A 17,464-nucleotide genomic window follows, 5' to 3' on the forward strand; every position below is an offset into this window, starting at 1 on the left:
TCCTGCTTTTAATCAGAATTGGTCATGCAGGCCCTGATCTTGCTACTCTGGTTCCATGTCCTGTGGAAGACAAGCTTACCAAGATAGTTCTTTCCCTTCATGGTGGCAGATAGTGTTGCCCCCTGTACCATCTATAACTTGGAAATACCCAATGTTTTTTCCCCCTAGGCTTCAGGATAGAATTACCTTGTTCTCTGATGATCAGCACTCTTCCTTAAAACCCAGGTCAGGAAGGAGTGAACAATTTTGTTTGCCTTGGATGAAATTAGCACTGTTTGGCTCTGTAGGCCCCAGACAGGCAGGCAGCTTAATTTTTTCCTTGCATATTCTAGTCTCCAAAAATATTGCCCTTTGTCCTGCTGGTAATGACATAGCAGATAGTAGAGCAGTAACTGGGCATCTGGGGATTTTCATCCTGAAAACAGTAGGTCTGATACTGCTCATGCTTTTCATCAGTGTCCACCCCAGGTTCTTCCTGCTACTCACTTCACTTAGTTGCCCCCACTTGCCATCTGAGCAATTGGCAAGGATGCTCCAAGCCTAGGTTAAACTTGGAAACATACCTGACCATTCTAGTCCCTGGTCCTATCAGATCAATTTGGCTGCAGTTTTGGCTCCTGGGACTCTCAAGCATAGCTGGGACTTCAAGTTAGAGGTGTAACTGCCTTAAAATATGCCAGCTTATTAGGTAATTAGATCGGTTCTCTCCAGAGGTAACCTGCCAAGAAGAGATGCTATAGATGTTACTCTTATACTGTAAAACATTGTGAAATCAGATTACTTTAAAATGATGTATTACAAAGTTATGGAAAAAAAAATTGTGACTATGGAAGCCCAAGGCTTATATCTCGGCTCTTACAGTGAATATGGGTACAGTGTTTCCACTCTAAAATGGGAGCTAATATCCTCCAATCTGTGTGCCCAATACGGTGGTTAAAAGCAAAACAATAGTTTGTAATTTATTCTGTCAGAGCAAACTGCTGGTAAATAAATAAAAGGGAGGGCTGGGCGGGGTGGCTTACACCTATAACCCCAGCACTTTGGGAGGCTAGGTGGGCAGATCACAGGTCAGGAGTTTGAGACCAGCCTGACCAACATGGTGAAACCCCATCTCTACTAAAAATACAAAAATTAGCTGGGCATGGTGGCATGTGCCTGTAATCCCAGCTACTTGGCAGACTGGGGCAGGAGAATCGCTTGAACCCAGGAGACAAAGTGGCAGTGAGCCAGGATTGCACCACTGCACTCCAGCCTGGCGACAGAGGCTCCATCTCAAAAAAAAAAGGGAGTAAGTTGACTAAAAATGTTTTTTTTTAATAAAAAGCATAATGAAACAAGTTTGTAACTTATAATTTTATACAAATTATAAAATTTATGCACTTGTGTATATGTACCATGACATAACTAATTTTTTGAACAAGTTTTGAGACAATCCTTATTTTTGAGAAAAGCTAGACCTGTTACATAATCTGTGGGTTAGGGTATGCTCCTGTCAGCACGCACCAGGTACACTCTAGCTTTTGTAGAGAAAGTAAAATCTAGTGTTGAGAAAGTAAGTGGACTGAGCCAGGCAGCATATTTAATATAAAAGGACTAATTAATTTCAGGGTAGCTGTGGCACCCTTTCCAAAGTTCTAATTTTCTAGCCCCTTGCCTGATCCAGCTGATTCCAAAAACCAAGATTTTAGTCTTGGTTGGCTTATTTAAATGCTTTGGGCTTTCCTTTAATGTATCCTCAAAGTCATTCTGGGCCCAAGTTACATCATCAAACCTTTTATTACATATAAGGGCTGAAACAGAATTTTTCTGAACTGCGTATCATGTCCCAGAAATGCAAATACGAAACCTCGACGGTGGTTGCAGGAACAAGTCCAGCTGAGGCAGGTCAGAGAGGAAACAAAAGATGAGTAACTGACTGGCATTCAGGGTACTGGAGCCACGCCCTCCAGATCTCCGCTGGAAAGAACCTCGAACCTCAGGACCCCACTGTATGCCATGAAGAAGGTGCAGTCGTTGCCTCAGCCAAGCCAGGCTCCGCCGGGGCCCGGGCCGTTCCTATCTTGAGGGTCGGAGGAGGGGACTCAGCCAAAGCCGCGGCCTCCCAGGGCTTGGGCCTCCGCGGGAGTCGGGACGCCGTGGGTTCGCCGTGGATCGCCGCGATGTGGCGTCTCTCTAGGCCCGGGATCTCCTGGCCCTGCTGAACCAGATGCAGGAGCTGCGACAGAGTAACCGAAGCAGAGGCCGGGGCCGGGGCCGGGGCCGAGCGGCGGGGACTGCGGGGACGCTCCATGTCGGGTCGCGAAGCCTGACGGGCTTCCGGACTGAACGGGTGCAACTACCACGGGGCGAGGGGGGGAGGAAGGGGAGGCTGTAGACCGTACCAAGCCGGCCCAGAACTGGGGGAGCACTTGAGAGCTCTGACCCAGCTTCCTGCAGAAACGCTTTAGACGCGTGCACGATTTAGCCAAACCCAGAGTGCCCAACGTAGAATGTGCTTTAGAAGAAAAAGGGACGGACGCGTCAAAACCTGAAGGCTAGCACAGGACGGAACATGCCTGCGGACGCGCCGCTGCAGGCAAAAAGACCCATACATGCATAGGCACCGTGCACATGCCCACTTTTGTGCACACCCACAGGCGCGCTTACAGGGATTCAGGTACAACACATGGCGGGGAATAATCCCCATTCTAGGCCCCGCAGCACTGGACAAAGCATGACTGTAGAGTTGTTCCAAGGGGCCTCAGGAGTGACGCCGCCACCAAGCTACGCTACTCTCTTATTATTATTTTGAGACGAAGTCTCACTCTGTCGCCCAGGCCGGAATGCAGTGGCACGATCTCAGCGCACTACAGCCTCATCTCAGCTCACTGCAACCTCCGCCTCCTGGATTCAAGTGATCCTCCTGCCTCAGCTTCCCTAGTAGCTGGGATTACAGGTGTACGCCACCAAGCCCAGCTAATTTTTGTGTTTTCAGTATAGACGGAGTTTCACCATGTTGGCCAAGCTGGTCTCGAACTCCTGACCTCAAGTGATCCCCCAGCCTCGGCCTTCCAAAGTGCAGGGATTACAGGTGTTAGCCACCGCACCCAGCCAGAGCCACATCACTCTCTTCACACTTCCTGCCATTCTTCAAATCCTGGTACTCCCAGAGAAGATAGAAAGTGAAGGCAGGTCAGATGTGCTACAGTTGCTCTGACTGCTTGGAAAATCAGGTTTTTAAATTATCAAAAGCGGCCAAGGAGCGCAGTGGCTCACGCCTGTAATCCCAACACTTTGGGAGGCCAGGGTGGGTGGATCACGAGCTCAGGAGTTTAAGACCAGCCTGACTAACATGGTGAAACCCTGTCTCTACTAAAAATACAAAAAGTAACTCATTGTGGTGGTGCACACTTGTAATTCCAGCTACTCAGGAGGCTGAGGCAAGAGAATCTCTTGAACGCCGGAAGTGGAGGTTGCAGTGAGCCAAGATCACACCACTGCACTCCAGCCTGGGCAAGACTCTGACTCAAAAAAAAAAAAATTTTTTTATCAAAAGCTAGACTGATCTGGTGAATCTTAATCAAAGAATCAAAGCTTAATGGCCAGGCATGGTGGCTCACACTTAATATCCCAACACTTTGGGAAGCAGAGGTGGGCAGATCACCTGAGGCCTGGTGACAAAGCGAGACTCCGTTAAAAAAAAAAAAGTACAAAAAATTAGCTGGGCATGGTGGTACCTGCCTGTAATCCCTACTACGTGGGAGGCTAAAACAGGAGAATCACTTGAATCCAGGAAGCAGGGAGGTTGCAGTGAACTGAGATCATATCACTGCACTCCAGCCTGGGCAACAAAGTGAGACTCAGTCTTAAAAAAAATAATAATAGGACAAACTGGCCTCATGTGCCTCCTGATATGATGCACTGGCATTGAGAAGGACACAGCATTATCTTCTGTAGTAGTCCTGTCCAAAGAATATTTGCTCACACCTAATCTTGAGGAAATAGAGACCAAAGTGAGAGACATTCTGCAAAATGATTGGTCTGGACACTTTACAGATGTCATTGTCATAAAAGATAAAGAAAAACTAAGAATGATCTCAGATTAAAGGAGACATAAAAAATAAATACAGAGCCAGGCGCGGTGGCTCACCCCTGTAATCCCAGCACTTTGGGAGGCCGGCAGGCGGATCACCTGAGGTTAGGAGTTCGAGACCAACCTGACCAATATGATGAAACCCCTGTCTCTACTAAAAAGTATAAAAATTAGCCGGGCATGGTGGTACATACCTGTAATCCCAGCTACTCCGGAGGGTGAGGCAGGAGAATCGCTTGAACCTGGGAGGCGGAGGTTGCAGTGAGCCAAGATTGCATCATTGCACTCCAGCCTGGGCAACATGAGCGAAACTCCGTCTCAAAAAAAAAAAAAAAAAGAGAGACATTCTTCCTAGAGTCCGCGGTTTCCTGCTTCAATAGTGCTTGGACAAAACCTGGCGCTTGTCCCCCACCCAGGCCAGCCACCCACAGCCAGCCCTTCGTCACCTCCACACCTCGCCCTTGGACTGCCCCAAGGCCCCAGCCGCTGCTCCAGCACCTCGCAGCCTTTGCCGTCCCTGCCACCTCTCCTTAGCCGCCGCCATGACTACCGCGTGCCCCTGGCAATTGCGCCAGAACTACCACCAGGACTCAGAGGCTGCCATCAACAGCCAGATCAACCTGGAGCTCTATGCCTCCTGTTTACCTGTCCATGTCTTACTACTTTGGCCGCAATGATGTGGCTTTGAAAAACTTTGCCAAGTACTTTCTTCACCAATCTCATGAGAAGAGGGAACATGCAGAGAAACTAATGAAGCTGCAGAACCAACGAGGTGGCCTCATCTCCTTTCAGGATATCAAGAAACCAGACCATGATGACTGGGAGAGCAGGCTGAATGCAATGGAGTGTGCATCACATTTGGGGAAAAAATGTGAATCAGTCACTACTGGAACTACACAAACTGGCCACTGACAAAAATGACCCCCAGTGTGTGACTTCATTGAGACACATTACCTGAATGAGCAGGTGAAATCCATCAAAGAATTGGGTGACCACGTGACCAACTTGCACAAGATGGGAGCACCCCAGTCTGGCTTACAGAATATCTCTTTGACAAGCACAACTTGGGAGACAGTGATAATGAAAGCTAAGCCTTAGGCTAGTTTCCCCATAGCCACTGGGTCACCAAGGCAGTGCATGCATGTTGGGGTTTCCTTTACCTTTTCTATAAGTTGTACCAAAACATCCACTTAAGTTCTTTGTACCATTCCTTCAAATGAAGAAATTTGGTACACCCCCCAAAAAAATCCGTTTTCATGCTACTAAGAAAAAACAATCAATCAATCAACCAATACAGGCCAGACACAATGGCTCACATCTTTAATCCCAGCACTTTGGGAGGCTGAGGTGGGTGGATTGCTTGAACTCAGGATTTCAAGACCAGCCTGGGCAATATAGTGAAACCCTGTCTCTACTAAAAATACAACAACAAAAAAATAGCTGAGCATGGTGGTGTACATCTGTAGTCCCAGTTATTCAGGAGGCAGTGGTCGAAGAATTGCATGAGCCAGGCCATGGTGGCTCATGCCTGTAATCCCAACACTTTGGGAGGCTGAAGCAGGTGGGTAACCTGAGGTCAGGATTTCAAGACCAACCTGACCAACATGGCGAAACTCTGTCTCTGCTCATATTACAAAACTTAGCCAGGCGTGATGGTGAGTGCCTGTAATCCCAGCTACTCAGGATGCTAAGACATGAGAATAGTTTGAACCCGGGAGGCAGAGGTTGCAGTGAGCTGAGATCAAACCACTGCACTCCAGCCTGGGCGACAGAGCAAGACTCCATCTCAAAAAAAAAAAAAAAGAATAGGCTGGGTGCAGTGGCTCACACCTGTAATCCCAGCACTTTGGGAGGCCGAGGTGGGTGGATCACGAGGTCAGAAGATCAAGACCATCCTGGCCAACATGGGTGAAACCCCATCTCTAAAAAAAATAGCGCTTGCCTGAGTTCTGTGAGCTGTTGTAGTGACTTATTTAATCTGAGGTGGATCGTGAAAAACCTCCATATTTGTAGCCAGTTAGAAGTTTGGGTGACCTGAGGATCCCCCGACCTTACATCTGACCTCTGAAGTGAAGGAAGTCTTGTTGGGATTGTGCTTTTTGATTTGTGGGGTCTGCACTAACTCTGGATGGTGAGTGCCAGAATTGAACTGCAGTAGGCCAATTGGTATTTAGCAGAATACTACGTGAAGGAAGAAATCATTTTGTCTGTGGCCGAGGTCAGTTCCCTGGGCAGACTCCTACAGTCCTTGCCCTAAGGATTTTCTCCTAACTCACCAGGTTCACCTTCTTTCTCAGACATCTTTGGCCTTGGTTGTACTCCCAGGATCCTTGCTGGGAGGCTCTGGTTTCCTGCTATACCATTGACTCCTTTCCTACGAGCCAAGTACAAGATGAAAGCATATCTATGACGTCAAAACAACCTTGGGTGTTCTCCCAGCCACAGTGAAAGTCAAACGTGCTCAGAATTAGGGAGGATGATGTGCATGTGGTTGGGAAGTTGGGGATCATCTCAGTGTCATTTTTTTTTTTAGACAGAGTCTTGCTCTGTCACCCAGGCTGGAGTCCAGTGGTGCGATCTTGGCTCATTACAACCTCCACCTCCCAGGTTCAAGAAGTTCTCCTGCCTCAGCCTCCTGAACAGCTGGGATTCCAAGTGCCCGCCACCATGCCCAGCTAATTTTTATATTTTTAGTAGAGACAGGGTTTCACCATGTTGGCCAGGCTGGTCTCAAACTCCTGGCCTCAAGTGATCCGCCCACCTCAGCCTCCCATAGTGCTGGAATTACAGGCATGAGCCACTGCATCCAGCCCTCGGTGTCATTCTTATTCTTCACTCACATTCTCTCATTTTGTCCACAGCACAACCCTATAAAACGATCAAGACAAGTTAGGAATTCGGTATTGACAAAAAGGCCCTCAAACATTATTGAGTCCAAACCCCCTTAGATAGTTAACCAAGTCCATGAAAGGAAGTAACAGCTGGGTTTGGAAGCTAGGCCTCCTGACTCTTTCACCCAATGCTCTTTCACTAAACCAGGGTGCCTCTCCTTGATAGGGCCCAGAGTCCCCTGCCCTGTGGGCAGCCATCTAAGCCCATGCGCTGCATAGAGGTGCATGCAGAAGGCAGAGAGAGAAAATAAGGAAAACTGAATAAACAGACAGAAGCAATGGTATTTCCCATCCAGGTACATCTAGAGCCTCTCCTTGAGTAAGCCAGGACCCCGGAGACCAAGAGGTTATTTCAACAGAGGGTAGCAAGACCACGTATCAACCTCTAAGTCTGGAGATCAGTTCCAAATATCCCTAAGCTCATTTATAATTCATCAGCCATCTTTCATTCATTATTTAGATTTAATATATACATATACATTTATATATAATAAATAAATATATATATATATACCTTGGCCAGGAAAGATGACCCATGCCTGTAATCCCAGAACTTTGGGAGGTCAAGGCAGGCAGATCACTTGGGACCAGGAGTTTGAGACCAGCCTGGCCAACATGGCAAAACCCCATCTCTACCAAAAATACAAAAAATTAGCTGGTGCACACCTGGGCAATGGGAGTGAGACCCTGTCTCAATAGATAGATAGATAGATAGATAGATAGATAGATAGATAGATAGATAGATAGATAGAGATAGATGATAGATAGATAGATAGCAACAGGAGTGAGACCCTGTCTCTAATAGATTAGATATAGATATAGATAAAGATATAGATATATAAATAGACTCTGTCTCAATAGATATAGATAGATAGGTATAGATAGACAGATAGATAGATGATAGATAGATAGATAGATGATAGGTAGATAGACAGACAGACAGCAGACATGGCCTGGTGTGGTGGCTCATGCCTGTAATCCCAGCACTTTGGGAGGCTGAGGTAGGCGGATCACCTGAGATCAGGAGTTCCAGACCAGCCTGGCCAACATGGTGAAACTCTTTCTACTAAAAATACAAAATTAGCCAGGTGTGGTGGTGGGCTCCTGTAATCCCAGCTACTCAGGAGGCTAAGGCGGGTGAATCACTTGAACTCAGGAGGCAGAGGTTGCAGTGAGTCAAGATCGAGCCATTGCACTCCAGCCTGGACAGAAAGAGCGAAACTCCATCTTAAAAAAAAAAATTAGTCAAGCATGGTGGTACACGACTGTATTCCCAGCTACTCAGGAGGCCGAGGCAGGAGAATCTCTTGAACCCGGAAGGTGGAGTTTGCAGAAATTGCGCCACTGCACTCCAGCCTGAGAGAGCAAGACTCTTTCTCAAAAAAAAAAAAAAAAGACATCCAGAGAGATAGATGATGATAGATGATTGATTGATAGATGATAGATAGATAATATACATATATATCTGCAGGAAATGCCCTTCCCTCTCTCAGTTATTGAAACTCAATTCATCCTTTGAAGACCTCAATGAGCTCGCTGGTTGCACTGTTACTATCAGAATTAACTGGTCTTTTTCCCATGTACCCATAATCACTTACTGGTCTTAGTATGCACATGTAGTCTCTTAGATTAGATTGAGTCTTACTCGTCTAATACCTACATGTGCCTAGACCAACTCATGTAGAGACCTAGCGGTACTCAGAAATGTTAACTAAGTGACTGACTGACTGAATCCATTCTTACAAACTCAAGGAGTAAAGATTGAATTCAACTCAATGCAAGCACTGATTGAAAGCATTTGGCCATACATAAGTCAGGCACAGTAGCACATGCCTGTATCCCCGCTATTTGGGAGACTGAGATGGGAAGATCCCTTGAGCCCAGGAGTTCAAGGCTACAGTGAACTATAATTACACTGCTTCACACCAGTCTGGGAGACAGAGAGAGACCCTGTCTCTAAAAAAAAAAAAAAGTTATCAAATGCTGGCACACAGATTCCTGGTCTGCAAGGGGCTTATGACCTATCCAGGGAAGAAGTCGCTGAAGTAGGTTATTATAGTAATTATTATATACATGGAGCATATAGTTTATTACATAAATAATCTAGTGCAGTACCTGCTGCAGTAATAGTATTAGGTACCAAGAAAAATGAGAAGGACACACTTATCCCAGTTTTTTTTTTTTTTTTTGAGACAGAGTTTCCCTCTTGGCACCCAGGCTGGAGTGCAGTGGCATGATCTCAGGTCACTGCAACCTCCCAGGTACAAGCAATTCTCCTACCTCAGCCTCACAAGTAGCTGCTGTGGGGAACGCCCCCATGTGAGGCCCCCAGAAATTGGGCTACATGATACGGTGGGCTTGAGCCCAGACACAGAGTCTCCAGTTGAAAGGAAGTTGAGCTATGGGAAAGCAGGAATGGAAAGAGGATCTAAGTTAAAGATAAGCATGTGCGGACAATCACCAGGTGGTCATGCTGTCATAAGTCGCATTGTGTCTTTTAATTTAGTTCTTTCTCAGTAAACATGTGACTATCTTCTAAGAAAGTAATAAGATGTATTGTATCCTTTAATTTAGTTCGTTCTCAGTAAACATGTGATTCTCTTCTAGAAAGTAATGACTAACTTCTTACTAACATAATGAGTCACCTGCTTAATTTAATTGTCTAGCTGACCTTTCCATTGTATCAGATAATGAGACCCACCTGCTCGGTTCCATTGTATATCTAATCTTTTCTTTGTACCCCTTTGATGATATTGTAAATTGTTTTTCTACTTTAAGACTTTCTGTCCTCCTTATCTCATGGAATTATGATGTATGCAAGTACCCAAAAATGTATATAAACTGACCCTGAGCACAATAAAGTTGTTGGTGAAGCATTGCTTCTCAGCCCTCCAGACCCCATCTATCTGTCATCTTTACCTTCTGCGCACCTATCCAGGTTGGAACCCTCTTGCTGGACAAGAGTTTCCTGGCAGACGTGCCCCCGATAAGCTGGGATTACAGGCATGCACCACCATGCCTGGCTAATTTTGTATTTTTAGTAGAGATGGAGTTTCGCCATGTTGGCCAGAGTGGTCTTGAACTGCCCACCTCGGCTTCCCAAAGTGCTGGGATTACAGGTGTGAGCCACTGTGCCTGGCCCTATCCTGGTTTTAATGTATTTGATCTTCTCAGCTCATGTGAGAGCTGCTCTTATTGACACCTTCTGAGCCTGCAGACTGGACCAAGCCAGGCTGAGTCAGGTCCTAATCCACTTTGGCATTTACAAGCTGTGAGACTTCGCAGCAAGTTATTTCACTTCTGTCTGCGTCAGATTTCCTATCTATAAAATGAGAGTGATGATAGTGCCAGCCTCACAGGATTGTCCTAAGAACACGACAGATTCAGTGGATCATGGCAGCTATGAAGATTCTCATCAAGTGGGTGGCCATGCTGGGTCTCCTGCATTGCCCCTCCAGGTCCTCTGTCATCCTTCCCCATCCAGCTTCCTGGACAACGACATCTACATACCCCTTCAATAGTCTTCCTGGCCCATTGGCTTTTAGATTTGGCAAACGGGGATGCAGAGAGAACAGAAGGAAGAAAAAGAAGGATGTCAGAGTATTTCTTCCTCAGTTTCCCTCCTTGAGGTGCAGGGTCACCACTGGCAGCAGGATCCCTCCACTCAACTCCCTGGCTTTGGGGTCTTGACGCTGCTCCATCCCCTCACTCCCTCAGGCTTGTTATTAATCCCAGAACTGCACTGTCTCTTGGGATTTCCCTTCAACTTTGTATATAGACTCTTTATTAAATTCTCCTCAAATTACCCAGCATCAGTGTGTCATCTGTTTCCTACCCATGCTCACCAGTATAGCAGCTGGTGCCAGGAGCAGTCCCAAACGGGATATTGGGATTGGATTGATCATGCATTCAAGAATACATGGGAAAACCTCTTTGCAAAAGGGGAAATGCACCCAGGTAATCTCCAACATGTGGAGGCATCACCATCGCCCAAATGAGCTCTGGGGGCAGTGAGGAATGAGGCGTGGGGAATGGTGGGGAGATGGGAGCTGAAGGGGCTGTGGTCCCTCATCACTATGGCATGGACTCATTTGTTCTCCTGGTGGCCACCGGTAACATGAGCAGGGGGAAAGAGAACTGAAAGTTATCAGAATCCCTTGTCGCAAAACAAAACAAAACAAAACAAACAAGCAAAAAAAGCTGGGCATGGTGGCCCACGCCTGTAATCCCAACACTTTAGGAGGCCAAGGCAGGCCAATCACCTGAGGTCAGGAGTTTGAGACAAGTCTGGCCAACATGGTGAAACCCCATTTCTACTACAAGTACAAAAATTAGCCAGGTATGATGGCGCTTGCCTGTAATCCCAGCTACTCCAGAGGCTGAGGTGGGAGAATCGCTTGAACCCAGGGAAGTGGAGGTTGTAGTGAGCCAAGATCATGCCACTATACTCCAGCCTGGGCAACAGAGCAAGACTCTGTCTCAGAAAAAAGTTAACCGGGCCTGGTGGCGCACGCCTGAAATCCCAGCTACTCGGAAGGCTGAGGCAGGAGAATTGCTTGAACGAGGGCGGTAGAGGTTGAAGTGAGCCCAGATCATGTCACTGCACGCCAGCCTGGGAGATAGAGTGAGACTGCTAAGGTAAGGGCATTGCTGGGAAAGGCCTGGAAGCCTGAGATGGGATAGACATGAAAAAGACTGAGAACTTTGAACCCCCAAATTTCCTTGAAATTCTCACGTCTGTGGAGTTAAGGCATTGTAATACTCCCTCCTCCCAAGACATCAGCCTCAGAACCCTCCCTGCCCCCAACCCTCTTGGCCCCAGGCCCTTTGGGAGCTGGGTCTTAGCACAGCCCATGGAGAAGCACAAGGCCATGCTGAGAGAACGCAGGGCTGAGTTACAGCCCTGGCCAGCTTGTCTTGGCAGGAGCTGCAGTAGTGGGTGTGGGACTGGGTGCTGAGGGGACTAGACCAAATGGGGGATGGAAGTCTTGGTTTAGCCAAGCTCACTGCAGTAGATGCTTATCCAGGATTTGGGATTTACTGTGTTGGCCTGGGTGCCTGGCAGGAGCATTAATAGTCTGCTAGACTGGTTAATTAAAGTCTGGATTAAGTAGTAGCCTACAGTTAATAAGCATGAAATGCCAGAACTTTCCTGGCATACTTTAGAGGAAGGAATCAGAAGTCTCAGGGAGATGGGAATGCTGGACTTTATGATACGCAACCTTTTTTTTTTTTTTTTTGAGATGGAGTCTCACTCTGTGGCCAGGCTGGAGTGCAGTGCGAAATCTCGATGTGCAACCTTCTTAGCCACTGCTAGCCACATATTTTAGGCAGGTCTGGAAAACACTCCCTTTACGAAAGCATTAAGACATGCGTTGGTAGGCTAGGTGTGGTGGCTCACACCTATAATCCCAGCCCTTTGGGAGGCCAAGGTGGGTGGATCACGAGGTCAGGAGTTCAAGACCAGCTTTGCCAACATGGTGAAACCCCATATCTACTAAAAATACAAAAAAATTAGCCGGGCATGGTGGTGTGTACCTGTTATCCCAGCTCCTCAGGAGGCTGAGGCAGGAGAATTGCTTGAACCCAGGAGGCTGAGGTTGCAGTGAGCAGAGATTGCACTACTACACTCCAGCCTGGGTGACAGAGCAAGCCTCCATCTCAAAAAAAAAAAAAAAAAAAAAAGAAAAGCCTACATAAGTGTGAAGTAAAAAATTAGATAAATAAAATTTTATAAAAAAGAAATGTTGGCCAGGCGCGGTGGCTCAAGCCTGTAATCCCAGCACTTTGGGAGGCTGAGGCGGGTGGATCACGAGGTCAAGAGATCGAGACCATCATGGTCAACATGGTGAAACCCCGTCTCTACTAAAAATAAAAAAAAATTAGCTGGGCATGGTGGCGCGTGCCTGTAATCCCAGCTACTCGGGAGGCTGAGGCAGGAGAATTGCCTGAACCCAGGAGGCGGAGGTTGCGGTGAGCCGAGATCATGCCATTGCACTCCAGCCTGGGTAACGAGAGTGAAACTCTTTCTCAAAAAAAAAAAAAGAAAAGAAAAGAAAAGAAATGTGTTGGTGAGGGCCACCAGCATCCTTGACTTGCTTTGATGACTGTTCTCCCTTGACTAGAGAGCTAGTGGGGTGTGCTGGATGGACCAGTGGAAGTAGATTCCCTGATCTCAGTGAGAATAATGGTATCCTGATGGTACAAGGCCAAATGGTGATGCTTAACAGTTAAAGGCAAGGTGGGTATAATAGCCCACAATAAGGCAAGGGACAAAATGATCACCAGGTGGACAAGATGACAGTCCTGTGGATGAAGATCAGCTGCTTTCCCAGCTCCCCGAAGGGCTTGTGCAATGCTATAAAGTAGCCATGGTGGCAGGGATGGAAGCTACGCCCGGGCTCAGTAACAGTCTTCTCCACTCTGAGGAGAAGCTGATCTGGGTGTGGTCAGTGCTGAGTGTCCACCCTCCTCACGGTCCAGGGCTGAGTCCTTGATTGGGCACCATTCTCACCTCATGGTAGATTGGCTTGATTGGGTCCTCCCATTACAGAGGGGCTGTATTTTACCTTCAGGAGGATAGGGACATATTTCACACAGGAATTTGCTTTCTCTACCTATAGTACTTCTCAGCACCACCACTCACGGGCTTACGTAATGCCATATCCATCAGCATGGCATTGAAGATAATATAGCCTCTCACCAGGACAATCATGTTATGGCCAAGGAAATGTACAAATGAGCTCACACTTGTTGGGAACCAGCCCAACCCTGTGCGTGGGTGCCCGTGTCCTGGCAGTGACCAGGGAGTGAGAAAAGAAAGACAAAGACACAAGAATAGAATTTTAAAGCATGGGTCCAGGGGTCCAACGCACTCTCTGGGGCTCCAAATGCTTTTATTAGGTAAATTATCTTGTTAATCTTGCAGGCAGTGGGGAAGGGGGTTGAGGAGGAAGATAGCCGAAGGAAGAGCATGTGTCTGCAGCATTCAATAGCATACACGGCTCTCCTAAGAAATGCTAATTAAGGACACTGAGATTTTACCAACCATTGTCTATACAGGTGGTTTGGTGAGAGAGGTGCAGAGGATAAGGTGACATAAGGTCTGACCACACATATGCATCAAGGGGCTTTTATCTCCCAAGCATTGTGGACACAGAGCAGTCGGAACTGCTCCATATTCTGAGAACGCAGGCAGAGCCTGTGGTGTTCTGGTGTCTCTGCCCTGCAAGGCTTTCCGGCCTTACTAGCACCCACCTGCCAAGACCCTCCTGAGTCTTATGAGCAGATGTTGCATTTCCTTCCCAGAGTTCTTTGCATAAGCTTCCTTTATGAGATCCTCACACAAACTCTATGTTGGGAAGAGTCCTGGGACCAAAGCAGTTTTTCTTTTCTGCTTTGCAGCCACACTGCAGTGTTCTATGGTTGTAGGGCGCTCTCAATGATCTCTCCCATAGGCCTCCTGTTACTGCTTGATCTCTGCTTTTATTTTATTGCACCATAGTTTGGATATGATCCGTGGCACAAATCTCAATGTATAAAAGGCAAAGCAGGCTGGGCATGGCGGCTCAAGCCTGTAATCCCAGCATTTTGGGAGGCAGAGGCGGGTGGATTACGAGGTCAAGAGTTCGAGACCATCCTGGTCAACATCGTGAAACCCCGTCTCTACTAAAAATACAAAAAAAAAATTAGCTGGGCATGGGGGCGTGTGCCTGTAATCCCAGCTACTCAGGAGGCTGAGGCAGGAGAATTGCCTGAACCCAGGAGGCAGAGGTTGCGGTGAGCCGAGATCATGCCATTGCACTCCAGCCTGGATAACAAGAGCGAAACTCCATCTCAAAAAAAAAAAAAGGCAAAGCAAGCTTGTAATCATTTAACTATAAGTAACACAGGTCTGCCCCTGGCCATCTCATCCCACAAACACTAAAGGAATTCACTGGGTTACCATGTGCCCCGTGGACCAGAAGCAGCTGGCTGCATAGAGTGGTGGATTGGCCTCTGTTACAGCATAGCTGGGACACTATATTTGGCAGGGTAGGGTGCTACCCTACAGGATGGAGCGTATTTTTTTTTTTTTTTTTTGAGATGGAGTTTCACTCTTGTTACCCAGGCTGGAGTGCAATGGCATGATCTTGGCTCACCGCAACCTCTGCCTCCTGGGTTCAGGCAATTCTCCTGCCTCAGCCTCCCGAGTAGCTGGGATTACAGGCACGCGCCACTGTGCCCAGCTAATTTTTTGTATTTTTAGTAGAGACGGGGTTTCACCATGTTGACCATGATGGTCTCGACCTTTTGACCTCGTGATCCACCCACCTCTGCCTCCCAAAGTGCTGGGATTACAGGCTTGAGCCATCGTGCCCAGACTACACAGCATATTTTTTAAATCAAAACCGAAATCATATATACTACCAAGAGGGAGGGGTGGCAGAGGGCCCCTCACTATTACATCTAAAGTCTATAACCACTGGAAGTATTTTTTTGTAAAGAGAAGTCTCGCTATGTTGCCCAGGCTGGTCTCGAACACCTGAGCTCAACCCATCCTCCACTTCCCACCTTAATCTCCCAAAGTCCAAAGTGCTGGGATTACAGGTATGAGTCACTGTATCCAGCCTCAAGTATAAACTTTTTTTTTTTTTTTTTTTTTTTTGAGATGGAGTCTTGCACTGTCACCCAGGCTGGAGTGCAGTGGCACGATCTGGGCTCACTGCAACCTCCACCTCCCAGGCTCAAGCGATTCTCCTGCTTCAGCCTCCGGAGTAGCTGGGATTACAGGCACCCGCCACGACACCCGGGTAATTTTTGTACTTTTAGTAGAGTCGAGGTTTTACCATGTTGGCCAGGCTGGCCAGACTGGTCTCAAACTCCTGACTTCAGGTGATCCGCCCACCTGAGCCTCCCAAAGTGCTGGGATTACAGGCGTGAGCCACCACGCCCAGCCTACTTTTTTAAATTTTATTTTTCACCTCCTTTGTGGCTCATTTCAGTTTACCAAGGGCCTTAGTTTTCCACCTGTATGTAAGAAAAAACGGAGGGTAGATATCACTTAGAGTGAGTACGCAAATGGGCGCCCCTGTTTCACTTCTCTTTCCCAGCAGCCTTGTGAAGGAGCTTTGGAAGAGACGCCCTGTAAACACATCTCTGTGCTCATCGATCTGCCGGCTCCAGCCCGCTCTACCATTGGCCTGCTAAGGTATCTTCAGCGTTGCAACTTAATTTTTCTCAGCTGTTTCCTTAGGCGTAAATTGGGAGTGATAACACCTGGTGGGGTGGTTGTGAAGATTAAATTAGATATCTAGGAACAAGTCATGTCCCGCAAATGGTAGGTTCGCCCACGGCGAGGAGTTCAAAGGCCAACGCGTCCGCCCTGGGCAAGGCGTCTTCAGGGCCAGCAAGACTATGGGATCCGAAGGAAACTCCTGGGGATGCTAGAAAGAGAAGACCGATATGAGAAGCAGGCAAGGAACGCTTTCAGGCTGCGATAGCCAGGGACGCCTGAGTCCCGCGGGAGCTGGAGCGGATAGAGGAACGGTCAGCTACCGCATAGGGAGGCGGCTGGTGCGGGGGTGGGGAGGGTCTTTCTCTTTCCGGTTCCCGGGAAGATCCTGAAATCTGAAAAAGGCGGCAGAGCTCTTTCCCCCATCTGTAAAGTGGTAACGGAGGCCAGCCCGGCTCCTCTCTGGGTTGAAGGGTGGGAGAGTCGTTAGGGACACCTGCCCCGCTCCCTCCCCCTCCCGAGGGAAACCTACCGCGTCGGCGCGCACCTGGGCGCGGGCTGTGCCTGGGAACGCGCCGGGTCCGCGGCCTCCAGACAGCCCTGGGAAAGCAAGGGCGGGGAACGCAGCCCTGGCGGCAGAGCGTTTCCTCAGGACGATCAGGAAAGCGCCATCCAGACAGAAATCGGGTGAGGCTGGCACCAGACTAAAGAAGTTTCCAGGCCGGGCGCAGTGGCTCACGCCTGTAATCCCACCACTTTGGGAGGCCGAGGCGGGCGAATCACCTGAGGTCGGGAATTCGAGACCAGCCTGACCAACAATGGAGAAACCCCGTCTCTACAAAAAATACGAAATTAGCCGGGCGTGGTGGCACATGCCTGTAATTCCAGCTACTTGGGAGGCCGAGGCAGGAGAATCGCTTGAACCCGGGAGGCAGAGGTTGTGGTGAGCTGAGATCACACCATTGCACTCCAGTCTGGGCAACAAGAGTGAAACTCCATCTAAAAAAAAAAAGAATTTTCAGGGAGCCAGGAAGAAGGAAAATTGCCTACATAAAAGACATTAACATGCAATAAGGAACATTTTGTAAATAATGGGGTCAGGAGGGATTATTCAATAAATACTGTAGGATAATTACAGTAAAAAAATATGTAATTTAGATGCACATCTTCTACCATACACCAAAATTAATTCCTGGTAGAGTTAAGGTGAAGGGTTGGAGTTAAACCACACATGCACAAAAAGATCATAGAAGTATGAATGTGTTCATTCTCTATAGGGGTGTTGAC

The 17,464-nt window shown here is 47.8% G+C and overlaps 1 protein-coding gene and 1 pseudogene across 1 annotated transcript; one reads left to right on the top strand and one right to left on the bottom strand.

The window, feature by feature from the left end:
- Positions 1 to 1,760: 1,760 nt before the first annotated feature.
- PEX39 (peroxisomal biogenesis factor 39) lies at positions 1,761 to 2,310 on the bottom strand. The gene has a single exon (XM_008994436.5). The coding sequence runs from the start codon at positions 2,288 to 2,290 to the stop codon at positions 1,976 to 1,978; it is 315 nt and encodes a 104-aa protein (XP_008992684.1). The 5' UTR covers positions 2,291 to 2,310; the 3' UTR covers positions 1,761 to 1,975.
- A 2,175-nt stretch (positions 2,311 to 4,485) lies between these two features.
- On the top strand, positions 4,486 to 5,282 carry LOC144582145 (ferritin heavy chain pseudogene; annotated as a pseudogene).
- Positions 5,283 to 17,464: the final 12,182 nt, after the last annotated feature.

Source organism: Callithrix jacchus, chromosome 4 (assembly GCF_049354715.1).
Source record: "Callithrix jacchus isolate 240 chromosome 4, calJac240_pri, whole genome shotgun sequence".
NCBI classification, from domain to species: Eukaryota; Metazoa; Chordata; class Mammalia; order Primates; family Cebidae; genus Callithrix; species Callithrix jacchus.

Excerpts from the sequence above, each read along its gene's own strand:
- PEX39 (XM_008994436.5), bottom strand. The coding sequence starts at position 2,290 with ATGGAGCGTCCCCGCAGTCCCCGCCGCTCGGCCCCGGCCCCGGCCCCG.